Raw genomic sequence first — 27740 nt, forward strand, 5'->3', positions numbered from 1 at the left:
GTCTACTCTATCTATTCCTCTGATCATCTTATAAACCTCTATCAAGTCACCCCTCATCCTTCGCCGTTCCAACGAGAAAAGGCCGAGAACTCTCAACCTATCCTCGTACGACCTACTCGCCATTCCAGGCAACATCCTGGTAAATCTTCTCTGCACCCTCTCCAAAGCTTCCACATCTTTCCTAAAGTGAGGCGACCAGAACTGCACACAGTACTCCAAATGTGGCCTAACCAAAGTCCTGTACAGCTGCAACATCACCTCACGACTCTTGAATTCAATCCCTTGAATTCAATTCAGTAAAATCAGAAACAGTAAGTTTGACACTACGATCAGCCATAATTATGTTCTTGACATTCAGAGAAAGGTTATGGCAGTACAATAAAAAGAAATACCCACATTCAAATGAAGTTGCTATGCTAAATCTGCTACAGCCTTTGTTATAAAAATAATATATTTTCTGTATCAATCTGAACTGGATCTTCTCTAAGCAGGAGATATAGCAATCATTAAAAAGAAAGTCCTAACAATTCTGACCTCCAGGGATATGGGCATTGAAACATTGTTGATTTTTAAAGAAAACACTGATAACACTAATCATGTTAAAAATAGGCTCAGGCTACGAGTCATAGGAGGAAATTCACTTTAAAAAAAATCAAGAGGAGAATGATGCTGGGATGAACGTCAGATCTCATTGTTGTTATCCTTTAGACACCTTTGTTTACAGCTGGTGTCTTGCCCTTTTACTACCATCCCAGGTACCAACGTTCAGAACAATGAATCAAAGAATTGTGTGATAATTAGACCAAGTAGGTAATTAATATTGTGTGGTGACCTGAGCAATAATGACTCTCAGTAAAGTGGTATTAACACAGAGTTCATAGATTGCTACTTGTAATTCTGCAGTCCAGAAGGTCGAGTTATTTGATCACCAGGAATATCATTTAGTACAGGACTGGTTATATTATTTAATTACCACTTAAGAAACTAAATGTGCTAAATTCGATGAGGTCAGGCAGCCATGCTTTAAATCCTGTGGTCTTATGTTTGATACATTCATAACTGGAATATTTTGTAGATAAAATTTATTACTGAAATTTATTACTAAATAAATCTACACATTCAATTCTCAAAAACACTTCCATATTCAAAAGTAAAAACCACTTTCCTTGTTTTGAGAAATTATAGTCCAAACGTTTACAGCTACAATTTTACAGCCTTGCAACAGGCAACATCATGTATTATAAATCTGATAGAATCATACTGAGTATGTAATCAATTCATATACAACTTACGAGTAAAAAACAATCTATTTCTAGTCATTCGATATGGATAAGCATGTCATACTCCATGTTAAAATTAGTGTGATCAAAACCACAATGAATCTGCAAATTTTCTTTTGACAGGTTGACAAAAGACAGTTGTTTGTGTAAAAGTTGTCATTACTAGAAAAAAAATGTGAACATTTTAAGAGGAAAGGAGTTTGAATGAACAAAGCGATCAATATTTTAGAATGGCTTTTGACTTTTCCCCTTCAGTGATATCATGGCGGCATTAATTCACACAAGTCTGATACCAAGCTATACAATGCAATTCAATTTTAGGGCAGCTCACCAAAAACCTTAGGTTTTAAGAAACACTTTAAGGGAGATAAAGTAGTAGAGGTTTCAGGAGAAAATTCTATAGTTTAACATCTACATAAAATAAGACATCAGCGCCAACAGTGGAATATTTAAAATCAGGGAGGCTGAAGATACAAGAATTACAGGATTACCAATATCTCAGAGGATTTGGAGTTTCAAGGAGGTTTAAAAAGATGAACCAATTATGTCATTCCTGAAGAAGGGCTTATGCCCGAAACATCGATTCACCTGCTCCTTGGATGCTGCCTGACCTGCTGCGCTTTTCCAGTAACACATTTTTCAGCTCTGATCTCCAGCATCTGCAGTCCTCACTTTCTCCTAGTTGATTTTAACCTACTGCGAATCCTCTTGCAAGCATACTTTCCTTGAAGAAACTCTCTTCCTCCCTCTACAAGGATCTCAGTGAGTCCCTCTCTCACTGCTCCCCCAGGTCATCTCCTCTGCCCTGAAGCTTTTCAGCCACGTCCTCAAACAGGCTCGCTACCACAGCCACATCTCCTTCCTCAGCATGTCTACGGAACCGACTGACCCCGCATGGACTCCAGACTATGTTCAGACCAACAAAATTTGGACCCAACCAGGACAACCAGTAGTCATTCCTGAAGAAGGGCTTATGCCCGAAACGTCGATTCTCCTGCACTTTGGATGCTGCCTGACCTGCTGCGCTTTTCCAGCAACACGTTTTTCAGCAATTATCTCAAGTTAAGCTGTCAATAGAGTAGAAATGAATACCCCTGAAGGTCGTATTTCCTTTGTTTTCTGTTGATATTTTAAACACAGGTATAACATTGTTTGTGAATAATCAATAGACAAGGTATTTTATGAAAATTCGGGCTGTCAATAAATTATGATTGAGAAGATGCATTAGGCAAGTGATACAGAAAGTAAGCAGAGACTTACAAGTGCAACCTCTCTACAAGACATTTTTTGTTTTAGTGATTTACTGACATAGGTGCACTCAATCTGGGGACAACATGAAGCTAGATCACAAGATAGGTTTGAATGAAGGTGACCTTTGGCCCATTTGATCTCATTATTCCAGATTACCAGATTTTGGTCTTGCAGTTCCTGATCACAAGAAAGTTCTTGACTAGCATCAAATACATTTCTCAACCATACGAATCTTAAATTTATTCTGTTTTTAGCTCAATGCAACTTATACAAGCAGAGATGATCCCAGTGTATAGATTGCACTTAAAATCATGTCCTAACTTTTTATGAGAAAGTGCATGATTAACCAGTTGCTTAAATCATTCAATAAATGCAAATATAATAGATATTTTTAATAAATATCCTCCCCTTTCGCAAGTAACATACTAGAAACAGAATATTAATGAACATACTTAAAAACTTCATTTAAAATATTGCTGCATCATTTTTACCTCCTGAAATAAGCAAACTAGTTTAAACAAGTAGCATCCTCAAAGCCCAAAAAAATGTCAATAATTCAAGCGAATAAATTTGAAGGGCTCAATTATAGCGGCATCTTCAAACAGACAATTTTCATCAAACAGGTTTATACCTAAATGGTTTGATCTTTATTCAACAAAACCAAAAACTATTTTCTGACTTGCAACGGTTCAGATAAGAGTGAACTGAGCTATGATAATAAGCAAGCAGAAAATTTCTTTTTATTACTGTGTAGGGTGTATTCAGAAATGCAGCTACCAAGTTCAAAAGGTTAAAAAGCTTACACCTGCTGTATGCCTAATTCATTTAGTTCACCTCACCAAAAATTACGCTTTGAAATTCAATACTTTAATGCTATTACTCATTCCGATTAGAACACTGCCCGGCTGTTCTGTTGCAAAACAGTCCAATTGAATGGAGTTAAAATCACATGCTAAGTACTAACGAACACACCAAAAATCAAGTCCACATCATTTTATTTCAAATATTTCCAAAATACAAAACGTTCAAATGGAAAATTGAAATAGAAACGTTCCTCAGTAACAGTTTCAGCCCATCACAGTGTTAACTGCAGGTCTTAAAGTGAAATCAATAGTAATAATTTACTTCAAGAATTATGATCTCAGCAGCAAGACATGGAACTGCTATGTGCAAAAGTTAGTTGCAGGCCATAGTTTAAATTCAACCACTGATCCTTCAATTTGCTAATCTAGTCATTTGAAAAAAAACTAGGGGTAACCAATGTATGCTGTAAAACAGGAGACATTGCATCAAAGCAAAGCAGGAAGTGTATAATGCATTAAGATACAGACTACAGATAATCAAACTAGCACTTTTTCAAGCCTCTTTAATTAGTCTTACCCTTTAATTGGCCAAAAGGACATTAAGGAAAGCTATATGCAAACTTCTAAAAAGCAGCTGGTCTTCAAACATACATTGCGTTCTTTCCTTCTCAGTTAAAAAAAGAGAAAACAGAATTGGGCTGATACAAGCATACCTCTGTCAGAATTTTGCAGGATTGGCCAGGAGCAACATCTAACCCAGCCATATGTAGACCTTTAGCAGCATTCTCCCTTTGTCTCATAATTAATTTGCTGCTGTCAGTGCCTGTTCTTCTAAAAGAAGAATGTCTATCACAAAAGCTGCTAGGCATTGGAGAACTCTTAGTATTCAGCACCAGCAGCTTTAGTGTCATTGATAACTGTGGCTTGTGTGGGGCTGCACGTTAGAAGATATATAGTCGGTACTGCTACAACAGGTTTTTTCAACGCAAAGTGACTATTGGACGATTGAAGAATTTAGACGCTTATTTGTAGAATGTGAACTTTCATTACCAGTGTTGGATATAATGAGATTCCAGTCCCATTGGTTTAAATGGTGCTGCTATTACGTGACGTTTTTAAACGCGAGGTCACATGGGAATGGAACTATGGCGTTATATCAGAACAAACTGTAGAAGGATACTTTCCTTGCTGCTGGTAGGATAAGGTGGCAGTCATGGGATGCTACAGGATAGCTATTGACTGCTGATAAAATGTAAACAGTCGTAATAAGCGGCACACTAATTGACTCAATGACCCTGCAGGACAGACAGCTGTCCTTCATTTTTTTTCCTCTGCTGGTAAAGTGCTTTTCTGGTGAGAACCCAATTCATCCTCACCTTCTCTGCTCATTTTATCAACCTAAACCCTCCATCTGCAGAAACCTGACCCCTTGGCGCTGGTATAATTCAGCCCCGCTTCACAGGTAGTTCAAGAGTTTTACAGATGGAGCCAAGTCTTCGTCAAGGGAATGGAAAAAATTAGAAATTGTATAAGCGTTAAAGAAGAGTAATTTCTGTATACAAAGACCACCTGTCTGCAGTAACTGCTTTAATTGTGCCAACAACACATTACTGTTTCAGATCTAAACTACTGTGAAGAGGCCACCCACTGCCTTTCCTTACAGTGGACATTATACACAAGTTACACTGTAAAATAAGTTCTCTCTAAGCAGATTAACCTGGAAGAATTGCTTCATTATGCTTGGGAACATTGCAGAGGGAACAGAATCATTTCTTTAAAAATGAAAACATTTTAGATAATTGAGCTATGGGACAGGTAAAGCAAGCTGTTGTCAATTTTTGTCAAGCATAGGATGACTGGTGGCAGGAGGTGTAGGTAGTCCCAAGTTTTAAACATTGTGAATAAATATCTATAAGTATTTATGAAAATTTAAGAATGAAACTGCAACCAGACTTGCAAACCTTTGATGATAAACTTGGCTTAAGCAGATCCACACTTGACTTATGGAGCATACTGCCACCTAGTGCAGCAAACACAATCAGACAAAAGCATAAAAATTGGAATCAGATAATTCCGAATTTACTGGGAAGTGAAAGCATGGGGTTCTATAAAGGGATTAAAAAATGTTAGATCAGATTCTAAATATTCAGATATACTGAAGTGCCTCTTTCCTAACCCCCATCAAAATCTCCAACTCATAGATTTTGATCAATGCATCCAGTTCAGCCAATTGTTTGAAAGATGTTTAATGCGGTTAATATGTCTGTTATTCAACTTCTGTTGCCCTCATTGCTCAAACAGTCTTGCAATGCATGTGATTTTAGTTTGCTATCCTTTGTATTTAAAACTGTGAATGCACACCTTAGTTTTGGGTATTTCATCAGTAACTTACAGGGTTTCTTCAGCAAAACCTTCCAAACCCCATGACCTCTATCACCTAGAAAGTCAAGTGTAGCAAGTTCATCTTCAAGGTACACATCAACCTGTCAAGGGATGATATCACTGTTCCTTCACTGTCACTAAAATCAAAGTCCAAGAACTCCCTTCCTCACAGCGCTGTGGATATACCAACACCACATGGACTTCAACAGTTCAAGGTGGCAACTCAACACCATATTTTCAGGGGAAATTAAGAGTGCGAGACAAATACTGGCGAATCCAGAACACCCAGATCTCATGAAAAAATAAAAACATGAGAAAGTTATGATTTCTGTGCTAGTATATGTGTTCTATAACTAAGATTTACTTAAACATGATACTTTTCATGAAATTTCCCTTGATTTTTGCTGGTTAACGTTCTGATGTAAAAATATTCACCTTGGAATGCAACTGTTACTTGGTTGAGTAATTTCAGAAAACTGTATTATAGCCATAATAACTTGGTGCCTTTCCTGATTTCAATCACTTTTATACTGTTTCATGAAAACGTGCACTGAATGAGTTCCTCCTTAAATACATAATCTGAAGACTAATGACATTGTGAATTAGAATACTGATCATTCACGTTTGCATTTCTAAACCAAAGCCAAGCCAAATAAAAGTTCTTTTCTTTAAAAGCAAAATCTTTTTAGTAGCTCCAAGCACATAATTGGAAGAACCTAGTACTGAATGGCCTCCCCCGTATGTTTATGATTTGCCTCTGATATAATCAATTCAATATGTCCAATACAGTCATAGTGATCTTAGATAATGCTAGATTCCTCTGCTCTTAGCAATAACTGAGTACCTAATACAACTCATTGTGCAGCTAATGGTCTTGTGCTGACATAAAAAGCAAGCATTACAAACTTCCAATCATCACAACTTATCGTTCCAGGTTAATGTTCAAATAGCATTATCACTTTACACAGCATTGCAGATTAGAAATGAAAGTAAGTCCATTGACAAACATGGTATGCATACGTTAATGCCAATTGGCAAGACAATTATGTGGGGAAGGTCTTTTGACCCCAACTCATTCCATCTATAAATCCAACCAGTGCAGCATTCAAATGTTCACTCAAAATTTTAAAATGGTTTCATCCACTCAATTATTGAAGATCATTCTATGTAATAAACACTCCTCATAGAAAAAAAATTGTGCCCTACATTATATATTCAAGTTTGAAAGCTTAATTCCTCATCATTGTCACAAATTAAGTAAATTTCTTGGATTTTCTTTTGTCCTTTGCATTTACTATCTTGGATACTTTCAGAACACCCCTCACTGTTTTATTTAAAATTGAAGAATCTAAATGTTGCTCTCATTTTCTCCTGGATCTTTGACCTGAAGGTGTATACATTCATTGAAAAGTAGCTCAAAAGAACAGGCAACACATTAGGCTTCGCTTATAACAGGCAGTCAACATGGAGGTGCAGCTAAATGCAGCTAAATGTCCCATGGCAAAGTGCAGCCCAGGACAACTTTCTATCCCGAGGGATTGGTTCTTCTCTTTGAAAGAACCGCAGAGGTGAATGCCAGCCAGCCTGAATTGTAGCTGAAGCCTTGGGTCTATAATACATTTCTGAACACCCGAATTCAAGCAAAACATAGCAGTCAGGTCCCAGTGCAAGTAGAATCAATGATACCACGTAGCAAACAAAAACACGACGTATGTAAAGTAGGTGTAGTTTTTCATTCCTACCAGGCGGTCACAGCTAGAAATAAGGTAAGTGAATAGCATGGTAGAAGACGCCATAGGCCTACTGGACAAATACGGATGCTTTCTCATTAGAACATGGTGATGCTTTCTCATGGTGATTTAGCCTGAGGGTCACCACACTTCAGCAAAGGTTGAGAAGGAAAATCCTATGGTAACCTCAGCGAGTGTGGAAATTGAACCCACACTATTTGCTTCATGTCGGTATTGCAAACCAGCCATCCAACCAACTGAGCTAAACCAACACCCTAAAAATACTAGCATGGGATAGAAATGGGGAGTTTGTGGGAGGTTGAAAATACAACAACAAAATGGAAGCACCAGGAATTAATTATTTTAACCTAAATTGTGTACTGTATTAGTACTTACTTGGGGTTTAAAGAAAATATAAATGAAAATTCTCTAATTAGGACATGTTTTTGAATCTGCTCCTCTTTCATTACAAAAATTCTGAAAACTGAAATGCTTTATAAGCACAAAATATGCATTTCTGGATCAGTGAACTTCCAACTGTTCTGCAATATTTATTGGGCCATATGTTTAACATCCCAGCTTTACTTCGCAAAATTTTTAAAAATGCATAAAACTTCTTTCTATATGATCCACAAAAGATTCTTGATAAAAACTAACTCATTACAGTATTTCAGTTCTCAAATCCAAGTGCTCAAGAAAATGATTTAGTTAAATCCTGTACATAGTGCTAATTCGGAAAACAAACTGGTCTTTTTCTTAGTTCGAAATTTTTAGTTTTGAGTACTCATTAGCAAGCCTTCAGTAATTTACATAAGATTTTACATTAGCACCAGTTCTTATCCATTGTAACCTAAAGGCAATTAATAAGTTCATAATTACTTGAGCAACATTTGGTTGTTAACTCTGATAAAATCTATTCATTCAACAACCTTTTCCTCTGAATAAATCTACTAAGTTTTTAAACAGCCCACTTAAAAAAGAAACTTAAACTACTAAAAGAAAGTAAAAGTTAAAAAGTTGCATTAAACAGTTGTATTTCTCCAACATCCCATGTTACCCCCATGACTACTCCTCAGCCCCTCCACAACCCAAACCAATTCGTACAACAGACTAAGGTGAATTGGTCTCAAAGTAACAGGAATAGATTATGTGGAAAATAACACTAATGGCATAGCACACACACATAAACAACAACAAAAACAACAATGCTTATTAATATGACATGTTTATAGTAACAAAATGCATAAAGACATTTCAGGGACATTATGAAACAAAAAATACTGAAGAACATAAGGAGTTATTAAGGAAAATCACCAAAACCTTGTTCAAAATTGCCTGTCAGAAGAAGAAAGCAAAATAGAGCTGCATAGAAGTTTAGGAAGGAAGTTCCATAACTCCGAAGTCATGGTCACCAATGGTGGAGCAATTAAAACTGAGGATCCACAACAGTCAAAATTCCTACTTTCGCATCTATCCACATTACGAAAAATGAGAATATTCTATTAGCGTGTGCCTACTAACCTTTTGGGATGCATGAACAGTGATAGCCAGATCCCTCTGATCTCCGAACTCTGCAATCTCTCACCATTTAGATAATAGACTACACAAAACTTCTCATCTAGCTTGAAACACAAATACTGCTACTAGTGCAATGAGAACCAAAAACAACTGCAAACAAGATGCTGGTCTATAAGTTTTTTTTCCTCTGAGAAAAGAGTTTTACAACATGCAATTATGAAGGTGTTTCAATGCCATTATGAGAAGAAAATTCTGGGATTTCCTGAGCCTTAGCCAATTTCAACACAAAACATCTTTTTTGTGACATGACTACAGTCGCGCATTAAAAAGTGATCAAATACTCTAAATATCTCACATAGGTTCACTGCTCACTACATTAAAAATAGCTAGCTCTGCCACTTGTGTGACATGGGAAACCTACTAGCACTGGCCTATATGTTACACCATGAACCATGTCGTTTTACATATGATATCGGTCCATACTATATGCACTGTTTTAGTGAGATGCAGACGGTAGCAGAAGCAACATTCAGGTTCAAATTTCAAAAATGAAATGTAACCATAATCACACTAAGTTCAAGATACACAAAGTATGTAATACAATCAGTATTATAATACAGTATTTGGAGCCCTGAAATATAGAAGCTATATTGACCAAACATAATGTCTTCATTTGTGGCTGTCTTCATAAAGATACTTATTCATGTCAATATACTGTAAGATTTTTATGGATTATTAAATATAACAACTGAAGTTTTGCACATGAAACAGGACTAGAAACTTCTATAAAAGCGTATCTTCTCCCAAAATTGCACTTTTAATATGCAACATAAAACCAATGGAAATTGTTCTAAAAATCTACTCAAAAAGAGGAGGTAGAACAAATAAGACAAACAGCACTTTACTGAGATCAATAAATATACATTGCCTAAATGATAATAGTGAATTATATAATTGTTAACAGGGAAAAATATTTGCACTGAATAATTGCCTTTTTTAAAAAAAACTGACCTTTTCTTTTACATAGCCAAAGGCAAGAGTTGGTATTTTAGATTTAAGAAGGTTAAAATAGACACTAGCTAAAGTTGACGTTACAACAAAAGTTCTAACACACCTAATCTTTAAATTCTCTTATCTCCTGAAGAAATAGTCAGAATAATTTTTTTTCCACAGTGCATTACTTTGTTCCACTAGGTGCGATGACAGCTGTGACTGTACACCTATTTTTATGACAAATCCTCGAGGTTTTGACCTCACTGATATTACAGCTTCAATCTCACAACAAGGCAAGCCAGAAGGCATTTCACAAAGCAAAGTGTAAGCAGCTTGCTTTAGTTTAAGTGTAAATTAATCCAATGCATTTTGGCCTGTGGAGAAACGACAGGCAGATGGGAGTTGACAATACTACGCTATGTGACCTTTTGCTCCATGCTACCCTTATCTTGTGGGGGTGGGGGGTGCTCCTTTGAGCAGCAGTGTCTACGATAGACCTAGCTGTCGTTCAGCAAAGTCTCTATTTTTAGGCACTACATGTCAATGTCTCAATTTATGATTGCATCACATTCATTTCTGGGAGTATGATAATCCAAAAATTCAAGGGGAAAAGCAGCTGCACACTTATGTTTTAAAAATATATTTACTGTTTGAGAGGCGAACTAGTAAACTTTTTGGAAGTAACTTACAGCAAAACCTAAATATTTCACAATCTATTTTAGAACACTGCATAATATGAAATTTCATAAACCAAAGTAAAATTCCATTATTGAGAGTGTAGTGCTGGAAAAGCACAGCAGGTCAGGCAGTATTCGTGGAGCAGGAGAATCAGGTTCCTGATGAAGGGCTTATGCCCGAAATGTCAATTCTCCTGCTCCTCAGATGCTGCCCTACTTGCTGTGCTTTTCCAGCACTGCACTCAACTCTAATCACCAACATTTGCAGTCCTCACTTTCTCCTAAAATTCCATTATACCAATATGTCAAATAATATTAAAAATCGAAAGAGCTGTGGATGCTGGAAATTGGAAACAAAAACAGAAATTTCTGGAAAAGCTCAGCAGGTCTGGCAGTATTTGGGGACAGAAGCCAGAGTTAATGTTTTGGATCAAGTGATCCTTCCTTAGAAGTGATGGTCGGCAGATGATTTTGGGGGGGGGGGGGGGGGTGCACAAAAAGGACAATACAAAAAGTAGAATTGCAACCCAGAGAGAGATAACGATTAGCCAAGGAGGAGGAATGGCTGGCATTGGGGATTATTAGTGGCTAACAATGGATAGTGTGTAATAGCAGACCATGCAATAACAAGGCCTGGACATAGGAGAAAGTGCCTCAAGCCCTAAAACTGTTGAACTCAATATTGAGTCCAGAAGACTGTAGAGTTCTCAAGTAGAAAGTAAAGTGCTGTTCTTCCGCAAACCCCACACACCATGCCTTGTTATGCATGGTTTTCTGTTCTTGCTCACTGTGCAATCACTCCTGCTGAGAGAATGTATCAACTTGGAATGGGATTCAAACAGGACACCTGCTCTCAGGACCAAGATGCTTTTGAAATTCTGTCCAATTTCTGAACAGGTAATTTTGCGAGCAACTTACGAATCATGAATAACAAAGACTCTTCCATTGGTTTGCTATAAGCTTTGCTACCTGGCAAAGGAGCTGTGCTGCGAAAGCTTGCACTTCCAATTAAACCTGTTGGACTATTACCTGGTTTTGTGTGAATTTTCACTTTGCTAAAACTCTTGATTTCTATAACTCAGCAATGGTACATGAATGATCATGAAAAAACATTCTGCAATCTAAACATCCAACTATTAAATTGAAAGGCTGAATGACATACTCTCGTTCCTATTTATGATGTTATGCTTTGATCTAAATGCACATTTCTACTCATATTATAAAAATATATTGGAATTTAGCTTACCTGCACTTCTGATATTGGGATCCAGGTCTGGCATCTCTTTAGCAGCCTCTGGACTGACGCTGTATATGGACGCTCCAGCTTCATTGGTAATACTATGAAGTTCAAAAAACATGTTAAGAAGTAAATTGGATAATTTAATGTTTTAAACTACCAAATGATTGACAGCTAGGAACAAAATAGTGTTATTCACTCTTACTAACTCAGAGTGGTGCTATTATGCACACACCTATTTTGGGGTACTGTGATACTACCAAATCAAGTGGCAGGAGAATTACACAAGATATCACTTTAATGTTCAGTTTAGAACAGTTATTAACTATTAATTAGTGATGTCTACTTTCTCCTTGCTCTGCAATTATTGAAGAATTATTTGTGTGCCTTGATCAGGGGCCAGTTGACAGCCAACTTACATACTCCACAGAGGTGGCGCTACTTCAGTGGATAAATGCAGTAGGTAGTCATGTAGTGTGCTGGATGGGTCAGGCAGGGCCTTGCACATGTTGACCAAAAGGGATATCCATCATGAATCAGCAACTTCAGGAAGGCACAAGGCATATTGGAGAAGTGTCCTGAAGTTGTTGCAATAAATTACTGTCTATCTTTGTGCGTCAGTGAATGGATCACACTAATATTTTAAAAGAAGACTCACTGTAAACAGGCAAATAACTTGAGGTAATACAAAGGTAAAAAAACCTTTAAAAATGTTATTATCTATTTCACCACAAATCTAACATTTTGAATAGCACTAAGCCCTTTGTAACAAAACAAAACATGAAAAAATGCTTTGAATATATCCATCTTCAGATCTAATTCCAAAAGAAACCATCTTAAAATATTCTGCTGGTCCTTTGGGTAAATACTGGATGACGAAGGAAAGCAATATTTATATTAACTCTTCAATTAACTTTTAAACACAAAGCTTGCAAAACTGAGAAATTGTTTACTAGAAAGGAAAGCCATGTTTTATCACTGTAACATTGTTGCCACCTGGAGGCCATTTGTGTCCCAATCCACCTCAGTGCCAGTAATCTGGCTAATTTGAATCATCTAGAAAGTTATTCCAATTTGTAGTCACCTAGTTCTGGGCAATTATAACTGAGTTTAGATTCATTGTGTTTTTTTAAGCTTTCCATTGTAAGCAGTGATGAATAGTGAAATAATTGGAAAAATATCCTAATAACTCTAAAAATAAAGATTTTTTAATAACAAGCTATAATACAGTAACATCAATTCTGACAGTTTTCAGTTTCATGTTCAGAAACAATACTTTGATTAAATTATTGATAAAAATATATTTCACAGTAAGACTTCCCAATGCTCCTGTCCTTTATGTTTATGTTATTTCTCAGAGATGTCAGCACATCTTATCCCATACTATAGTAATGAACCTTTTTCACACGTTGGAAAACAGAATCCAGGAGAATAAAACGGGGCAATGGCACTCTAATCACAATTTACCACCGTCATGCCCAGGTTCAAATTATTGAAATGGGCCACTCCTGCTTATATCTTATAATTGAGCCAAGTGAATATAAATTCAATATCCATTCCGCTACACAAATGACTGATGTGAAATGAATCAGCTAAATAATTCTCATGAAGCCTCATTAAGCGATAACTCTGTCAGAGAGACTGAATATGAAAAACACAAGTTTCTTCTCGACAAGGATGTTATGGCTATATCCCTGGGTCCACTATTTCATAGCAAAGATACAGCAACCAGAATCAACTCATACAAAAGACAGACAGACAGACATTCAGACCACTTATGACAGCAGCTGAATCTTGAAGCTATCTATGGAGTCGCACCGGGCAAAGGCCTAAAGCTGAAAGGGGGAATGTATTCTGAGAAACAAACTTGTAAGGAGATCTCAGCGATCTGTAAGAATAATAGGATAGTTATGGTAGAGGATTTTAACTTTCCAAACATCGACTGGGACTGCCATAGTGTTAAAGGTTTAGATGGAGAGGAATTTCTTAAGTGCATACAAGACAATTTTCTGATTCAGTATGTGGATGTACCTACTAGAGAAGGTGCAAAACTTGACCATCTCTTGGGAAATAAGGCAGGGCAGGTGACTGAGGTATCAGTGGGGGAGTACTTTGGGGCGAGCGACCATAATTCTATTCGTTTTAAAATAGTGATGGAAAAGAATAGACCAGATCTAAAAGTTGAAGCTGTAAATTGAAGAAAGGCCAATTTTGACGGGATTAGGCAAAAACTTTCAAAAGCTGATTGGGCGCAGGTGTTTGCAGGCAAAGGGACGGCTGGAAAATGGGAAACCTTCAGAAATGAGATAACAAGAATCCAGAGAAAGTATATTCCTGTCAGGGTGAAAGGAAAGTCTGGTAGTTATAGGGAATGCTGGATGACTAAAGAAATTGAGGGTTTGGTTAAGAAAAAGAAGGAGGACTATGTCAGATATAGACAGGATAGATCGAGTGAATCCTTAGAAGAGTATAAAGGAAGTAGGAGTATACTTAAGAGGGAAATCAGGAGGGCAAAAAGGGGACATGAGATAGCTTTGGCAAATAGAATTAAGGAGAATCCAAAGGGTTTTTACAAATATATTAAGGACAAAAGGGTAACTAGGGAGAGAATAGGGCCCCTCAAGTTCAGTTAGGCGGCCTTTGTGTGGAGCCACAGAAAATGGGGAAGATACTAAATGAATATTTTGCATCAGTATTTACTGTGGAAAGGATATGGAAGATGTAGACTATAGGGAAATAGATGGTGACATCTTGAAAAATGTCCATATTACAGAGGAGGAAGTGCTGGATGCCTTGAACAGGTAAAGGTGGATAAATCCCCAGGACCTGATCAGGTGTACTCTCGAACTCTGTGGGAAGCTAGGGAAGTGATTGCTGGGCCTCTTGCTGAGATATCTGTATCATCGATAGTCACAGGTGAGGTGCCGGAAGACAAGAGGTTGGCAAACGTGGTGCCACTGTTTAAGAAGGGCAGTAAAGACAAACCAGGGAATTGTAGACCGGTGAGCCTGACCTCGGTAGTGGGCAAGTTGTTGGAGGGAATCCTGAGGGACAGGACGTACATGTATTTGGAAAGACAAGTTTGATTAGGGATAGTCAACATGGCTTTGTGGGTGGGAAACCATGCCTCACAAACTTGGTTGAATTTTTTGAAGAAGTAACAAAGAGGATTAATGAGGGCAGAGCAGTAGATGTGATCTATATGGACTTCAGTAAGGCATTCGACAAGGTTCCCCATGGGAGACTGATTAGCAAGTTTAGATCTCATGGAATACAGGGAGAACTAGCCATTTGGATACAGAACTGGCTCAAAGGTTAGAAGACAGAGGATGGTGGTAGAGGGATGTTTTTCAGACTGGAGGCATGTGACCAGTGGAGTGCCACAAGGATTGGTGCTGGGTCCTCTACTTTTTGTCATTTACATAAATGATTTGGATGCGAGCATAAGAGGTACAGTTAGTAAGTTTGCAGATGACACCAAAATTGGAGGTGTAGTGGACAGTGAAGAGGTTTACCTCAGATTACAACAGGATCTGGATCAGATGGGCCAATGGGCTGAGAAGTGGCAGATGGAATTTAATTCAGATGAATGTGAGGTGCTGCATTTTGGGAAAGCAAATCTTAGAAGGACTTATACACTTAATGGTAAGGTCCTAGGGAGGGTTGCTGAACAATGAGACCTTGGAGTGCAGGTTCATAGCTCCTTGAAAGTGGAGTCGCAGGTAGATAGGATAGTGAAGGCGGCGTTTGGTATGCTTTCCTTTATTGGTCAGAGTATTGAGTGCAGGCGTTAAGAGGTCATGTTGCGGCTGTACAGGACATTGATTAGGCCACTGTTGGAATATTGCATGCAATTCTAGTCTCCTTCCTATCGGAAAGATGTTGCCAAACTTGAAAGGTTTCAGAAAAAATTTACAAGGATGTTGCCAAGGTTGGAGGAGTTGAGCTAGAGGGAGAGGCTGAACAGGCTGGGACTGTTTTCCCTGGAGTGTCAGAGGCTAAGGGGTGACCTTATATGGGTTTATAAAATTATGAGGGGCATGGATAGGGTAAATTGACAAAGTCTTTTCTCTGGGGTCGAGGAGTCCAGAACTAGAGGGCATAGGTTTGGGGTGAGAGGGGAATGATATAAAAGAGACCTAAAGGGCAACATTTTCACACAAAGGGTGGTACATGTATGGAATGAGGTGCCAGAGGAAGTGGTGGAGGCTGATACAATTGCAACATTTAAGAGGCATTTGGATGGGTATATGAATAGGAAGGGTTTGGAGGGATATGAGCCGGGTGCTGGCAGGTGGGACTAGATTGGGTTGGGATATTCTGGTCGTCATAGACGGGTTGGACCGAAGGGTCTGTTTCCATGCTGTACATCTCTATGACTACTGTACACCTTATGTTATAACTTTCACGTTGGTATTTTATCCATAAAGAAGCATTTGTATCATTAACAGAACTTTTGAAAAAAGACTCGCAATTTGGACTGAGCAAACACCTATTACCTTTGCCAGCAGGGCATAAAAGTCACCTGGACGGCAGTTTGCAAGTTCTGGTTGCTGAAAAGAGTCTGATGCTAAAATCTGAAAACTCATTTGAAGAGAAAAAAAATCATTTGGCAAATTGCAATGAAAAACAGATGCTTCCTGATTCCTAACTGGAGGTGATGACAGAATTCCTATGACACAATGCACTTGCTCATAATCATGCAGTAGTTATTTCTCAACTCTGATGACAAATCCAGTCACACCTGAAACCTCCCAAACACAAACACCACAACTCTTATGTTATGTTGAACGAGTTAATGATATCTGTTTTCAAACACCCACTTGCAGCAATTACCGAAGAGGTTCTTAATGTTCCCCACAGCTTAGTATACTTCACTCAACCATTTGTAAATATTTAAAAGTAGGTAATTTGAATTTATTAAAAATAGCTAAAACTATAATTCAAGTAGAAGGAAACTAGAATGGCTGGGCTGTCAGCTAATGATGCTCAGTAATGGCTAGAACTCTCCAAAAAAAAAATCTATTACTTGTTTCTGAAAGGTCACTTGAATTTTGACTTTTAACTTAGTAAATATATATTAGAAATGCACAAAAATCAAAACACCTTTCTTATAGTGAAGTGAGCGCTCTATGAGGACTTGAAACCACTTTATTATTCCTTTTCATTTCTGACTCCAGATAGAACTAAATTGAAATTGCAAGTTGAAATTCTTTTAAATTTAAAACATAATACTTTGAGATTTAATCCAATACTGTCACTAAAATCTTTCTCAATTTTTCTTGACAAGCAATTACAGTTAGCGAAGCTGTGTTAGTGAAGAAGTGAAGCACAGGAACACACACAAACTGCATAATCTCACTTTATTCTGGCTGTCTCACATTACCAAATTGTTAAATCCAATGAAATAGTATGAAAATCAGACAATTCTTAATTATTGTTCAGACTACAGTTTGAGTTCGCAGAACACAGTTTGGGAGGGAAGGGGAAGAGAAAGCAAAAGGGGGACTAAGGTCCCAAAATAATATATTTTAAACTTTCAAGATTTTTGAACATGAATTGGGATAAGCATATAAAGCTTTGAACTTGGTAGTTTATTAATTTGGTATTAATCAAGGTATTTGATTAAAATGAAACCTCTGATGAAACCAAAACTCCAAAAGTATGATCATTCAAGTGACAGAAGGTACACAATCTATCAGAGCTAGTTTTAGATACTTAATAAAGTAAGAGGTTGAAAATGCTTTCTGTTCCCCTTTTTCTAATATTATTTTTGGCTGCATTCATTACCAGTGACCATACAAATGCAGATATAGCTTTGCAGTCACCCGTTCAGGGTTGATCTGGGCCCACAGACTAAGCACAACAATGGCTGATGTCAACCATCAGTGTGTTTCTATGGAGAAGTTGGACCCTATTTCAATGAAATGCTTGAAATTTCTTCGCAATGACAAGGACGTTTGAGCTGATCAATAAGTAGAACCTAGACTTAAGGTGACCAATCTCAATTGCAGGAGTTCCAGGGCAATGCTCACCATGTATAGGAAAGTGGAGGGCATCCAACACGCCCTAGTGAAGAAGTCTCTGTCTCAGTGCTCCAATGTCACTAGCGTCATCAATGCTTACACAGGTAGTGGTGGCCAACTTGGAGTTGGCAACACATTTTTTTTGTTAATTATCTCTGAGTAACATAATCCAACATTTAAACTGCACAACTGTTCTAAAACTGCACAAAATTATGTTGGACAGTGTTGGAATTTAACAATTAACGAGAATAAGAGAATATCTATCACTTTGAATTTCTGAACTGATTTTCAATGATCTTCACTGTAAAAATTGAATTTGTTCTATTTAACAAGGAAAGTTCCACTGACATTTGCTTGAGCAAGCACATAGGATCTTGATTTTGAAACTACAATGATGCCCTGCCCAGGTAACACACTCAGGTCCTGGGGTAGGGTTGATGACACTTTTTTGACACATGGACAAGAATTTCACCATCAAGTGCAGCTCAGAATGAAAAAGTAAAATGGAGACAGCACTAAAACTTCAATCTACAAAAGGATTTAGTAAATAAAACTCAGATGCGGTTTTATCTGAATTCTATTAACACCTGAACTTAGAGTTTTGATGAATAAATATTATGATGTCAGTTTCCGTAACTGACATCAGACCATTCAATTCAAAGTTGTGGAAATAATAATGAGAAGACTTCAATCATGGCAAATTTAATTGAGATTCTTGGTATATAAAAAGATAACAAATAACATATTTCAGCCTCAAGTTATACTCGCTTCATTAGAATAAATGTCATTCGACCCAAAGGACTGAATTTTGAGGGTTATTGTATTCCCTGAACTCCCCGAATTAAGAAGTGTCAGTATGGAGTCCACCTACCAAGATCCTGGTCCAACCTATCAACATTATGTCATAGACAGAGAACACAGGGGGCTAACACCTTCAACATATTGTCTAGCTATCACCATTGTTAACAGCTAACCCAAGAATGCAACTTTTTAAAAAAAAGGGTTTTGTGATTTACACATGAAAGAAGTGAAAACTATCTCTGTATTCTAACAGATGAAAGGCTTAACAGACAATCAATTTTTAAATGTATAATTTCAGTTACATCACATTGCAATTTTTTGCTAAATACCGTGTTACAATAGAGCTCTCCATAATCACCTGATGAAGGAGCGTCACTCCAAAAGCTAGTGTGCTTCCAATTAAACCTGTTAGACTATAACCTGGTGTTGTGTGATTTTTAACTTTGTACACCCCAGTCCAACACCGGCATCTCCAAATCATACCAAGATCCTAGTTGCCTTGCAGTCATTTCACACTCAGCAGGCCATTAACTACCTAATGTCAAACACTTCAACTTGTGGAGGGAGTTAAGTCCAAAGAAAAATTAATGACAGGCGGGGATAGACGGGTATGCCACAAACCATACTTAAGGCGGCAACTGCTGTCAGACATGTGTTAGTGTAGGAGTGTAAATTAGACGAGTGCAGGTATCTCAGAGTTCTGAGTTGAATGCGAGTACAAAGATGAAAAGCCAGACCAAAGAAGGATTTGAAAATGTTAAAGTCTAGATGTTGCTTGACTGAGAGCAGACATAGGTCAATGACTACAGAGATGCAAGACAAGATATGGGCAGCAGAGTAAAGCAGGAAAAGTTCTGCTGAATATTTCAGCCTAGGACTTTCAAAAAGAAACTTCTAAAATTTTCAAAACTCAGTAATTTCTAAGTTAGTTTGTTTTATTGCATGTTGTCCATCTATTTAAAGCAGTCTTAACTCTGTATTATTTTTTGTCAGGTTCATGTATTCAGCTTCAAAACAAACGTGCAGTTTACAGAACTACAAGATTGATGGCCAAAAATATCCTTCATAGTGACTCTTTCAATCTAGTTGCCTTGGGTATAGTCAACAATATGCTTTTTCAGACACAAACAGCTGTAGTCTTAGCACATTTTATCACAAGTATTCCCTTCTCTAGAAAAGCATTCTTATTTCGTCAGAATTCCACAGATGTCAGTGGATAAGAGGCTAAGTCAGACTGTGGGAGTGTACATCATGAGAAAAGTAAGCAAGTCTGAGGGTACCCATTTTGGATTGATAAAGGATAGATCAGGGTACTTTCTGAATAGCACCAAGTTAAATACAACAGATGCCCAAAAGAGACTTGGGGGGAGCTTCAGGTGCATAGATATTTGAAATGTCAAACAGGTGCAGAAAATATTCAAGAAAGCTAATGAAATGCTGGCTTTTAAATCTAGAGGACTTGAACACAAGGATGCAGAGGTTATATTGCAGTTATACAAAACGTCAGCAAAACTAAAGAACTGATCACTAATTTACAAAGAAAAGAGGAGTACACGCCCCATCTACATCAATAGAGCTGAGGTCGAGAGGCTGGAGAGCATTTAGTTCCTAGAAGTGAGAATAACCAACAACCTATCCTGGACTTTCCATTTTAAGACGACACAGTCAAGACGACACTACTTCATCAGGCGGCTCAGGAATTTGGCACGTCCATAAGAATCCGTAACAACTTTTACAGATTGAAAGTATACTGTTTGGGTGCATAACAGCTTGGGATGGCAACCACTCTGCCCAGGAGTATAAGAAACTACAGAAGGTTGAGTGCACAGCCCAGATCATCACGGAAGCCAACCTTCTATCCATGGACTCCATTTACATGGCTCATTGCCACAGAAAGACTGCCAACATCATCAAAGACTCATCACACCCCAGTAATACTCTTCCATCAGGCAGAAGATACAGAAGCTTGTACACATGCATCAACAGACTCAGAAATAGCTTCTTCCCTGTTGTTATTACACTAATGAATGGACTCTCTTACTTCAAATAATGCGGATCTTGCTAATGTTCATCTTGCCTAGCACATATTCTGAGCGATGTAACCTGTATGCCTTTGTTTTTTTTTCCACCCTATGATCTATATGTCTTTCTTACTATGATCTGCCTGAAGTGCTCATAAACAAAGCTTTTCACTATACTTTGGTAGACATGGCAATAAATAAATCAATAAGACCCTGGTTAGTCCCCACTTGAAATACTATAAGCAGATCTAAGCACCAGATCTTAGGAAGGATATACTGGCCTTGGAGGAAACATAACAATAGTTTACAAGAATAGTTTACCTTGACTTCTGATTAAATTAGGATGAGAAATTATACAAATTATTCCTGTTTTCTCTAGAGTTTAGACAGGTCTGGGTGATCTGATCAAAGTTTTCAAGATATTAATAGGAAATTACAGGTTAGAAAAAGATAAACCTTTTTCCATTTGCAGGGGATTCTAGAACAAGGAGGCATAGTCTGAAAATTAGGGTCAAACACTTCAAAAGAAATGTTGGGAAATACTTCTACATACAAAGGGTGTTGAATGTTTGGAACCCTCATCCACAAATGAAAGCGGATGATGAATCAGTTGTGAATTTTATGTCTGAGATCGATAATTTTTTAAAGCAAAAGGATATGGGTCCAAGGCAGGGATATGGAGTTAGGCCACAGGTGAGCCATGATCTCATTGAATGGCAGAATAGGCTTGGGGGCCTGTATGACTTACTCTTGCTCCTATGTAACTATTAATATGCAGATTCCGCTGCTACAACATGACGCAGACAAGCTAAATGCCAAGAATTTTTGACATGAAAGTCAGAGCTGGTATCTGAAGCCTTCAGCTCACCACTGGCTGTGAAGAATGTCCACATTTCCCACCATGCAACAGCATTTTCAACACAATCCACAGGCACTGGCTGCACACAGCCCTCATCCACAGATCTGATATTTACCAAGCTTTCAGGGTCATCAATGTACCGCTCCAATCCACTTGCAGAATGCTTAACTAGAACAGGCTGGCGTTGCAAGGTTCACCAGCATATAATGATGAATGGCTGTTACGAGGATACTTTGTACCGACAGACAGGCACCCAGCTCATTGATTAGACCAAACATCATTAAGGTGGAATTTCAAGGCTGAAGGGCATGGAAATGGAATGTCTGGGTAGTGCAAGGTAAAAGAGGACATGGAAGCTCTGGCGATGTGGAAGTTTCCTGATAATCAAATAGAGAGTAGTGCTGACACTGTCACCGTGAGCTGCATTCCCTACCAATCATTTGCCATTCACTAGATTTTGCCAGCAATGGCTGGAAAATGTCTGGGTCAATCGTCAGGGTGGGCAGAGGCAGTGTCAGTTTTGATGGGTGAAAACACAGGATACAGGTCTGACCATAAAGACTACAAGGAAAAGTAACAGGAGTAAGCCATTCAGTTGCTCAAACCTGCTTTGCCATTCAAGAAGATCACAGTTGACTCAACAATCAATAACACTTCTGTGCCTTTTCACCACAATCCATGATTATCCAACTGATCAAGAATCCATCTCAGCTTTAAATATACACAAGGATCCTGTCCCTCAGCTCTCTGTGACAAAGAGCTCCAAAAAGTCATGACCTTCTGAGAGAAGTCCACAGATCCACAGCAATGTGGGTGACTCTCAATTGCCCTTTGAAATGGTTTAATATGCTACTTGGTTGTATCAATCGCTATGTCGTCTCAACAAAGAAATGAAACTGGGCGGACTACCTGGCATCAACATAGACACCAGAACTGACAATAGCAATAACAGCTCAATCGACTGTGAAAAGTCTGGGGGCTAGTGCCAAAATTGGGAGAGCTGTCTCACAAACTAGTCAAGCAACAGCCTAACATTGTCACAATCACGGGATCATACCTCGCAATGTCCCAGCCAGCACCATCACCATCCCTGGATATGTCCTGACCCACCAACAGGACAAATCCGGCAGAGGCGGCAGCACAGTAGTATACAGTCGGGAGGGACTTGCCCTGGGAGTCCTCAACATTTACTCTGGACACCACGAGACTTATTCAAGTTTAAATAAGGACAAGGAAACCACCTGCTGATTACTATGTACCATCCTCCCTTGGCTGATGAATTAGTACTCCTTCGTGCTGAACAACACTTGGAGGAAGCACTGAGGATGGCATGGGCACAGAATGTATACTGGGTGAGGATTTCAGTGTCCACCACCACGAATGGCCCAGCAGTACTACTACTGATCAAGCTGGCCAGGTCCTAAAGGACATAGCTGAGGGACTGGCTTTGCAGCAAGTGGAAAGAACATACTTGACCTCAACCTTAGCCATTTGCTGGCTGAAGGTGCAGCTTTCGATGACAGTATCAGTAAGAGTGACCACCGCACAGCCCTTGTAGAGACAAAGTCTCACCTTCACATTGACAATACCCTCCATCGTGCTAATTGGCAAAGAATTTGAACAGATCTAGTTACTCAAGACTGGTCATCCAAGATGCACTGTGGACCGTGAACAGCAGCAGAACTGTATTCCAGAACAGTCTGTAGTCTCATGGCCGTTTCTGAGGCGGTCTTTATAGATGCTAGAATCAAAGAAGACTGGAATTCCAATCATAGACATTAATTAGATTACCATAAGTGCAGAAATTAGCCATTTGACCCATCGTTTTTGCTCTGCCATTCAATCGTGGTTGAATAGGTTTTTCCAACTCCATTTTCCCACTTCCTGTCCATAAACAGTTGTTTAACTTTGCTCTAGGTAAAAACAATGACTGCAGATGCTGGAAACCAGAGTTTAGATTAGAATGGTGCTGGAAAAGCACAGCAGGTCAGGCAGCATCCGAGGAGCAGTAAAATCGACGTTTCGGGCAAAAGCCCTTCATCAGGAATACAGGCAGCGTGCCTGAAGGTTGGAGAGATAAATGAGAGGAGGGTGGGGGTGGGGAGAAAGTAGCATAGAGTACAATAGGTGAGTGCGAAAGCTACTGCATTATTAATGATTTGTTAATTTTTTTTGTTTAAACTATAAACTCGGCATCATGTCTGTTATTCACAAAGTGAGGTATTTGTTGTATAAATATTATGGATAGGAAGCATTGGATTAATTTTGAGTGTCACTGAGTATTTGGATTTTACTGTGTTACAAATACAGGGATACAAAGGCTGATTTTATTTGGTTGTCCGTTTGTGTGTTGTAACAACACAAGTATCTGAAATTCAAGGTCATAAACGGAATCATAAAATTTTTACAGTACAGGGTTTCATCCATTGTGCCTACGTCACTTTGTTGAAACAGATATTTAATGAATCCTGTTCCTTCCCACAGCCCCCTGAATTTTTCAAGTAATCCAATTCTCTTTGAAAGCTGCAAAAACAGAAGGTAAAATGAAGGTTATCTGCTTATTTACTTATATGTAAATACTCTGCTACAAACCTTGCCATCTGCTGGACAGATTAAAGGAAGTGTGGTTCCCAGCATTGAAAATAATCACACTTTTAGACTTGAATACTGGAGCTTCACTGAACATGGTTCTCAAATCATGTCATATAATATAGACTGATGCACTGTTAGTCTGATACAGACAGTAGTGATGTGGTATTCTGGACACTTAGAGGCACAAATGCACAAACATATAGTTCGTAAATCATATCAGAATAGAACAGTACACCAAACTGCTTCTGAAGTGGGAGCGAGGGACCATTAAGTTAGTGAAGCAAAACATAAGGACAATGCTAGAGGCAATTCACAAATAGACGACAGAATATGTATTTTGTCTATTGGAGGCACTGAAGCATGCCCCAAAGTAAGGAAGGTGATTGCTAAAAGATCCGAAATGAAACAGCAAGCGTTGAAAATACCCAACAATTCATGCCGCATTCATATAGAAAGAAACAGATAACATTTCAACTTAAAAACACTTTGTAAGAGATTTCTTGGGCCAAGTCTCAACTCTGCTTTCTGCAAAACTGAAGTATTTCTTTCAAAGAATTAGAGGTTACTTTTCTCCAAGGCCTCCCGCCCCCACCCACCCCCCTCCCCCCACCACCAACCCACCACCTTCCCCCCCTTCCTTATAGTAACTGAAGTAACAAAATAATATTTTGCTGTTTACCTATTTAAAACTTTTCAAATTTCAAATATGGTTTTTAATTTCATGATTGTCAGTAAAAAGTTTATTTCTACATCTGTGAAAATCCTTTCCAGTGGTATTCAGATATATTAAATAACTGATCTTCATTTAAATAAACTGTCTTGAACTGCTGTAAACACAGCAAGCTACAATTTTATTACAAGCCACATAGGAAGAATTTCGGCCAAAATTCTTAATGCTCCAAACAAGCCTCCGCCCACCCTACTTCATCTAATGCTATCAGCAGAATTCTTTTGCATTTTATGTAGTTATCTACTTCTATTCCATTTATTAAATTCACCAACAGCCACAAATCACAGCGTTCTCTCCCAGTGGATTTTTAATTTGTTATTAAAAATAAATCAATACTCCCAGTGTGCACTACTTGCATCTGTGTAAATGCCGATTTGCAATGACATCAGAGCTACCATCATTTTCAATCTAACACAGGAGATAGTCAGCAAAAATGCAGTCTGTGTCCCTTGACTTTGGCAAGCAGTCATTAAGAAAGAATAAGTTACAAAATATACTAAATGGATTCTATAAAATATTATGCCTGCTGAGGTAATATTGTAATAAAGAACGAAGTAGATTCAGAATAAGCTTATATTGTCTCTAAGACAGTGTACAGAAGCTGCTTCAAAAGAAATTTAAGCAGTGGGTCAGTAGCAAGTATAGATGAAATAAAGAGTATGCTATGAAAACTAGAAGTATTATACAATGTGCACTTCTCACATTATTCCCTTGACAATACTCTTTTGGGAGCTCTGAGCCAGTCAGAGATCAATCTGTGCCTGTAAACTACTTCATTTGCCTATGGCACAGGTGTTTTAACAAAAAGCAAGGTACTTTCCTGAGACACCTTTACTCTCCTTGTTGTGAATTGACTGGCAGTGATGATCCATTAACTCTGATGTTCACAATGGTGATCAAAACAGCTATTCATTCACATTAGATCCCAGGAAGCACTTACTGAATTTCTGTTCCTTGTACTCACCAATTGTCAACCAATTGCCTGTTGATGCAACTGTTCTCTGCTCAGATGTTAAGTAACTGGTACAAGTTTATAATTATTTCGACTTTCGCTTCAGATTTGCAATATTTCATTGTTTTCTTTAAATGCACCATGAATTTTCTCATAGGTTTGCATTAATCTGGCTCTTCCATGTGTTGATAATGTGGAGCTGAACAAGTCTTGAAGATTTAATCCTATGCCTTTTGAACAGAAAATGGCAAGTTTAGGTTCCATTTGGGCAATGGTAATATCACTGAACAATTAACTCAGAAGCCCAGTCTAATGCTCTGGGGACATACGTTAAAATCTCACCACAACAATTGGAGAAATAGGAATTCAATCAATAAATCTGGAGCTAAACAGTTTAAATAATGGTAGCCATGATTTGGAGGTGCTGGTGTTGGACTGGGGTGTACAAAGTTAAAAATCACAACACCAGGTTATAGTCCAACAGGTTTATATGGAAGCACTAGCTTTCAAAGCGCTGCTCCTTTATCAGGTGGTTGTCCTGAATGAACCACCTGATGAAGGAGCAGCACTCCAAACGCTAGTGCTCTCAAATAAACCTTTTTGGACTACAACCTGGTGTAGTGTGATTTTTAACTTTAAATAATGGTGATCATGACAACGATGATCTATTACTGTAAAAGCCAATTTGGGTTCACTAAGATCTTTTAGTGAAGAAAATTTTGCCATTCTTGCCTGGTCTGACCCACAATGTGGTTGACTCTTATCTGCCCTTTGAAATGGTCAAGCTATTCAGTTCAAGGACAGTTAACAGAGTCAAAAAATGCTGGTGATATCTGTGATATTCACACCCTATGAAAGAATGAAGAATAAAAATTCCAAATTTGAGTATAAATTCAGACACAGTACTGCCTCCTCAATGAAAGCAACGCCAACATCTGGAATACTCAATTGCTTTTATTGAAGAGCAGTTCTTCAAGCTAACAATCTCTCCTGGAGCAACAGCAATGAAATAGATTAATGGTCATTCACGTCATTGCAGCTTCCAGAACCACAATATGCTTTATGAATGATAACTGCACTTCAAAAGTATTGGATTGCTCTTGAAACTTTTGGGGACATCCTAAGATATTGATATGACACTTCAAAGTATCTTGTTTATCCAAGTGGAAACTAATTTGATCTGCAACAACAGTAAAAAGGAAAAACATTAGCATTTATATTTTTCTCGATAAACATCCCCAAGTACTTGGCAAAGTACATTTTGAAATGTAGTTTGTTGTAATGTAGAAAATAGGACAATCAATATTGTACACAAACAGCAATGAAACAATGACCCGATTTATCATTTTCTGTTAAGTCAGAGATAAATGCTATCTAAATCTCCCAGCTCTTCTTCAAATACTGCCAAACTATCTTCAAAATCCATCTCAGGAGACAGATGGAGGTGTAGGTTTAACATTTATCAAACGATGGCACTTACGATAGTGCAGCGCTCCCTCTGAATTGCGGACAGTGTCAGCCTAAATTTGTGCGCCCAAATCTCTGGATTGGCGCTTGAAGGCATACCAACTGAGCTGAAAGCATGAGCACTGAGCCAAGGTCGACATCAATGCAAAATTCAGAACTAAATGTAACAAGTAGCACGTAATATCAACAACATAATCAGCAGCAAAATGACAATTCATTAGTCATATACTCAGAGTATATCACTAATTCTGTTTTGTTCACCTTACTTAATCAAACACAACTTTGCCACCTAATTTGATAAAGTGAATGCTCTGGAAATATTACTAGAATTTACAACCAATGAACAATGTTATCAAGCAGAGAAACATTCCAACATGTCTAGTTTTGTCAGGTGGATTTCACTAAAGTCTCATCAGCTTAC

General features: G+C 38.1%; 1 protein-coding gene across 2 annotated transcripts in view; it reads right to left on the reverse strand.

The window, feature by feature from the left end:
- Positions 1-27740, reverse strand: part of srbd1 (S1 RNA binding domain 1) — a 272374-nt gene that overhangs the window by 145357 nt on the left and 99277 nt on the right. For both annotated transcript variants that reach the window (XM_072580647.1, XM_072580646.1), the window contains one exon: positions 11881-11972. In XM_072580647.1, the coding sequence (XP_072436748.1) occupies positions 11881-11972 (92 nt within the window). The remainder of the gene's footprint in view (positions 1-11880; positions 11973-27740) is intronic.

The sequence above is a fragment of the Chiloscyllium punctatum genome, chromosome 11, assembly GCF_047496795.1.
Source record: "Chiloscyllium punctatum isolate Juve2018m chromosome 11, sChiPun1.3, whole genome shotgun sequence".
Lineage (NCBI taxonomy): Eukaryota > Metazoa > Chordata > Chondrichthyes > Orectolobiformes > Hemiscylliidae > Chiloscyllium > Chiloscyllium punctatum.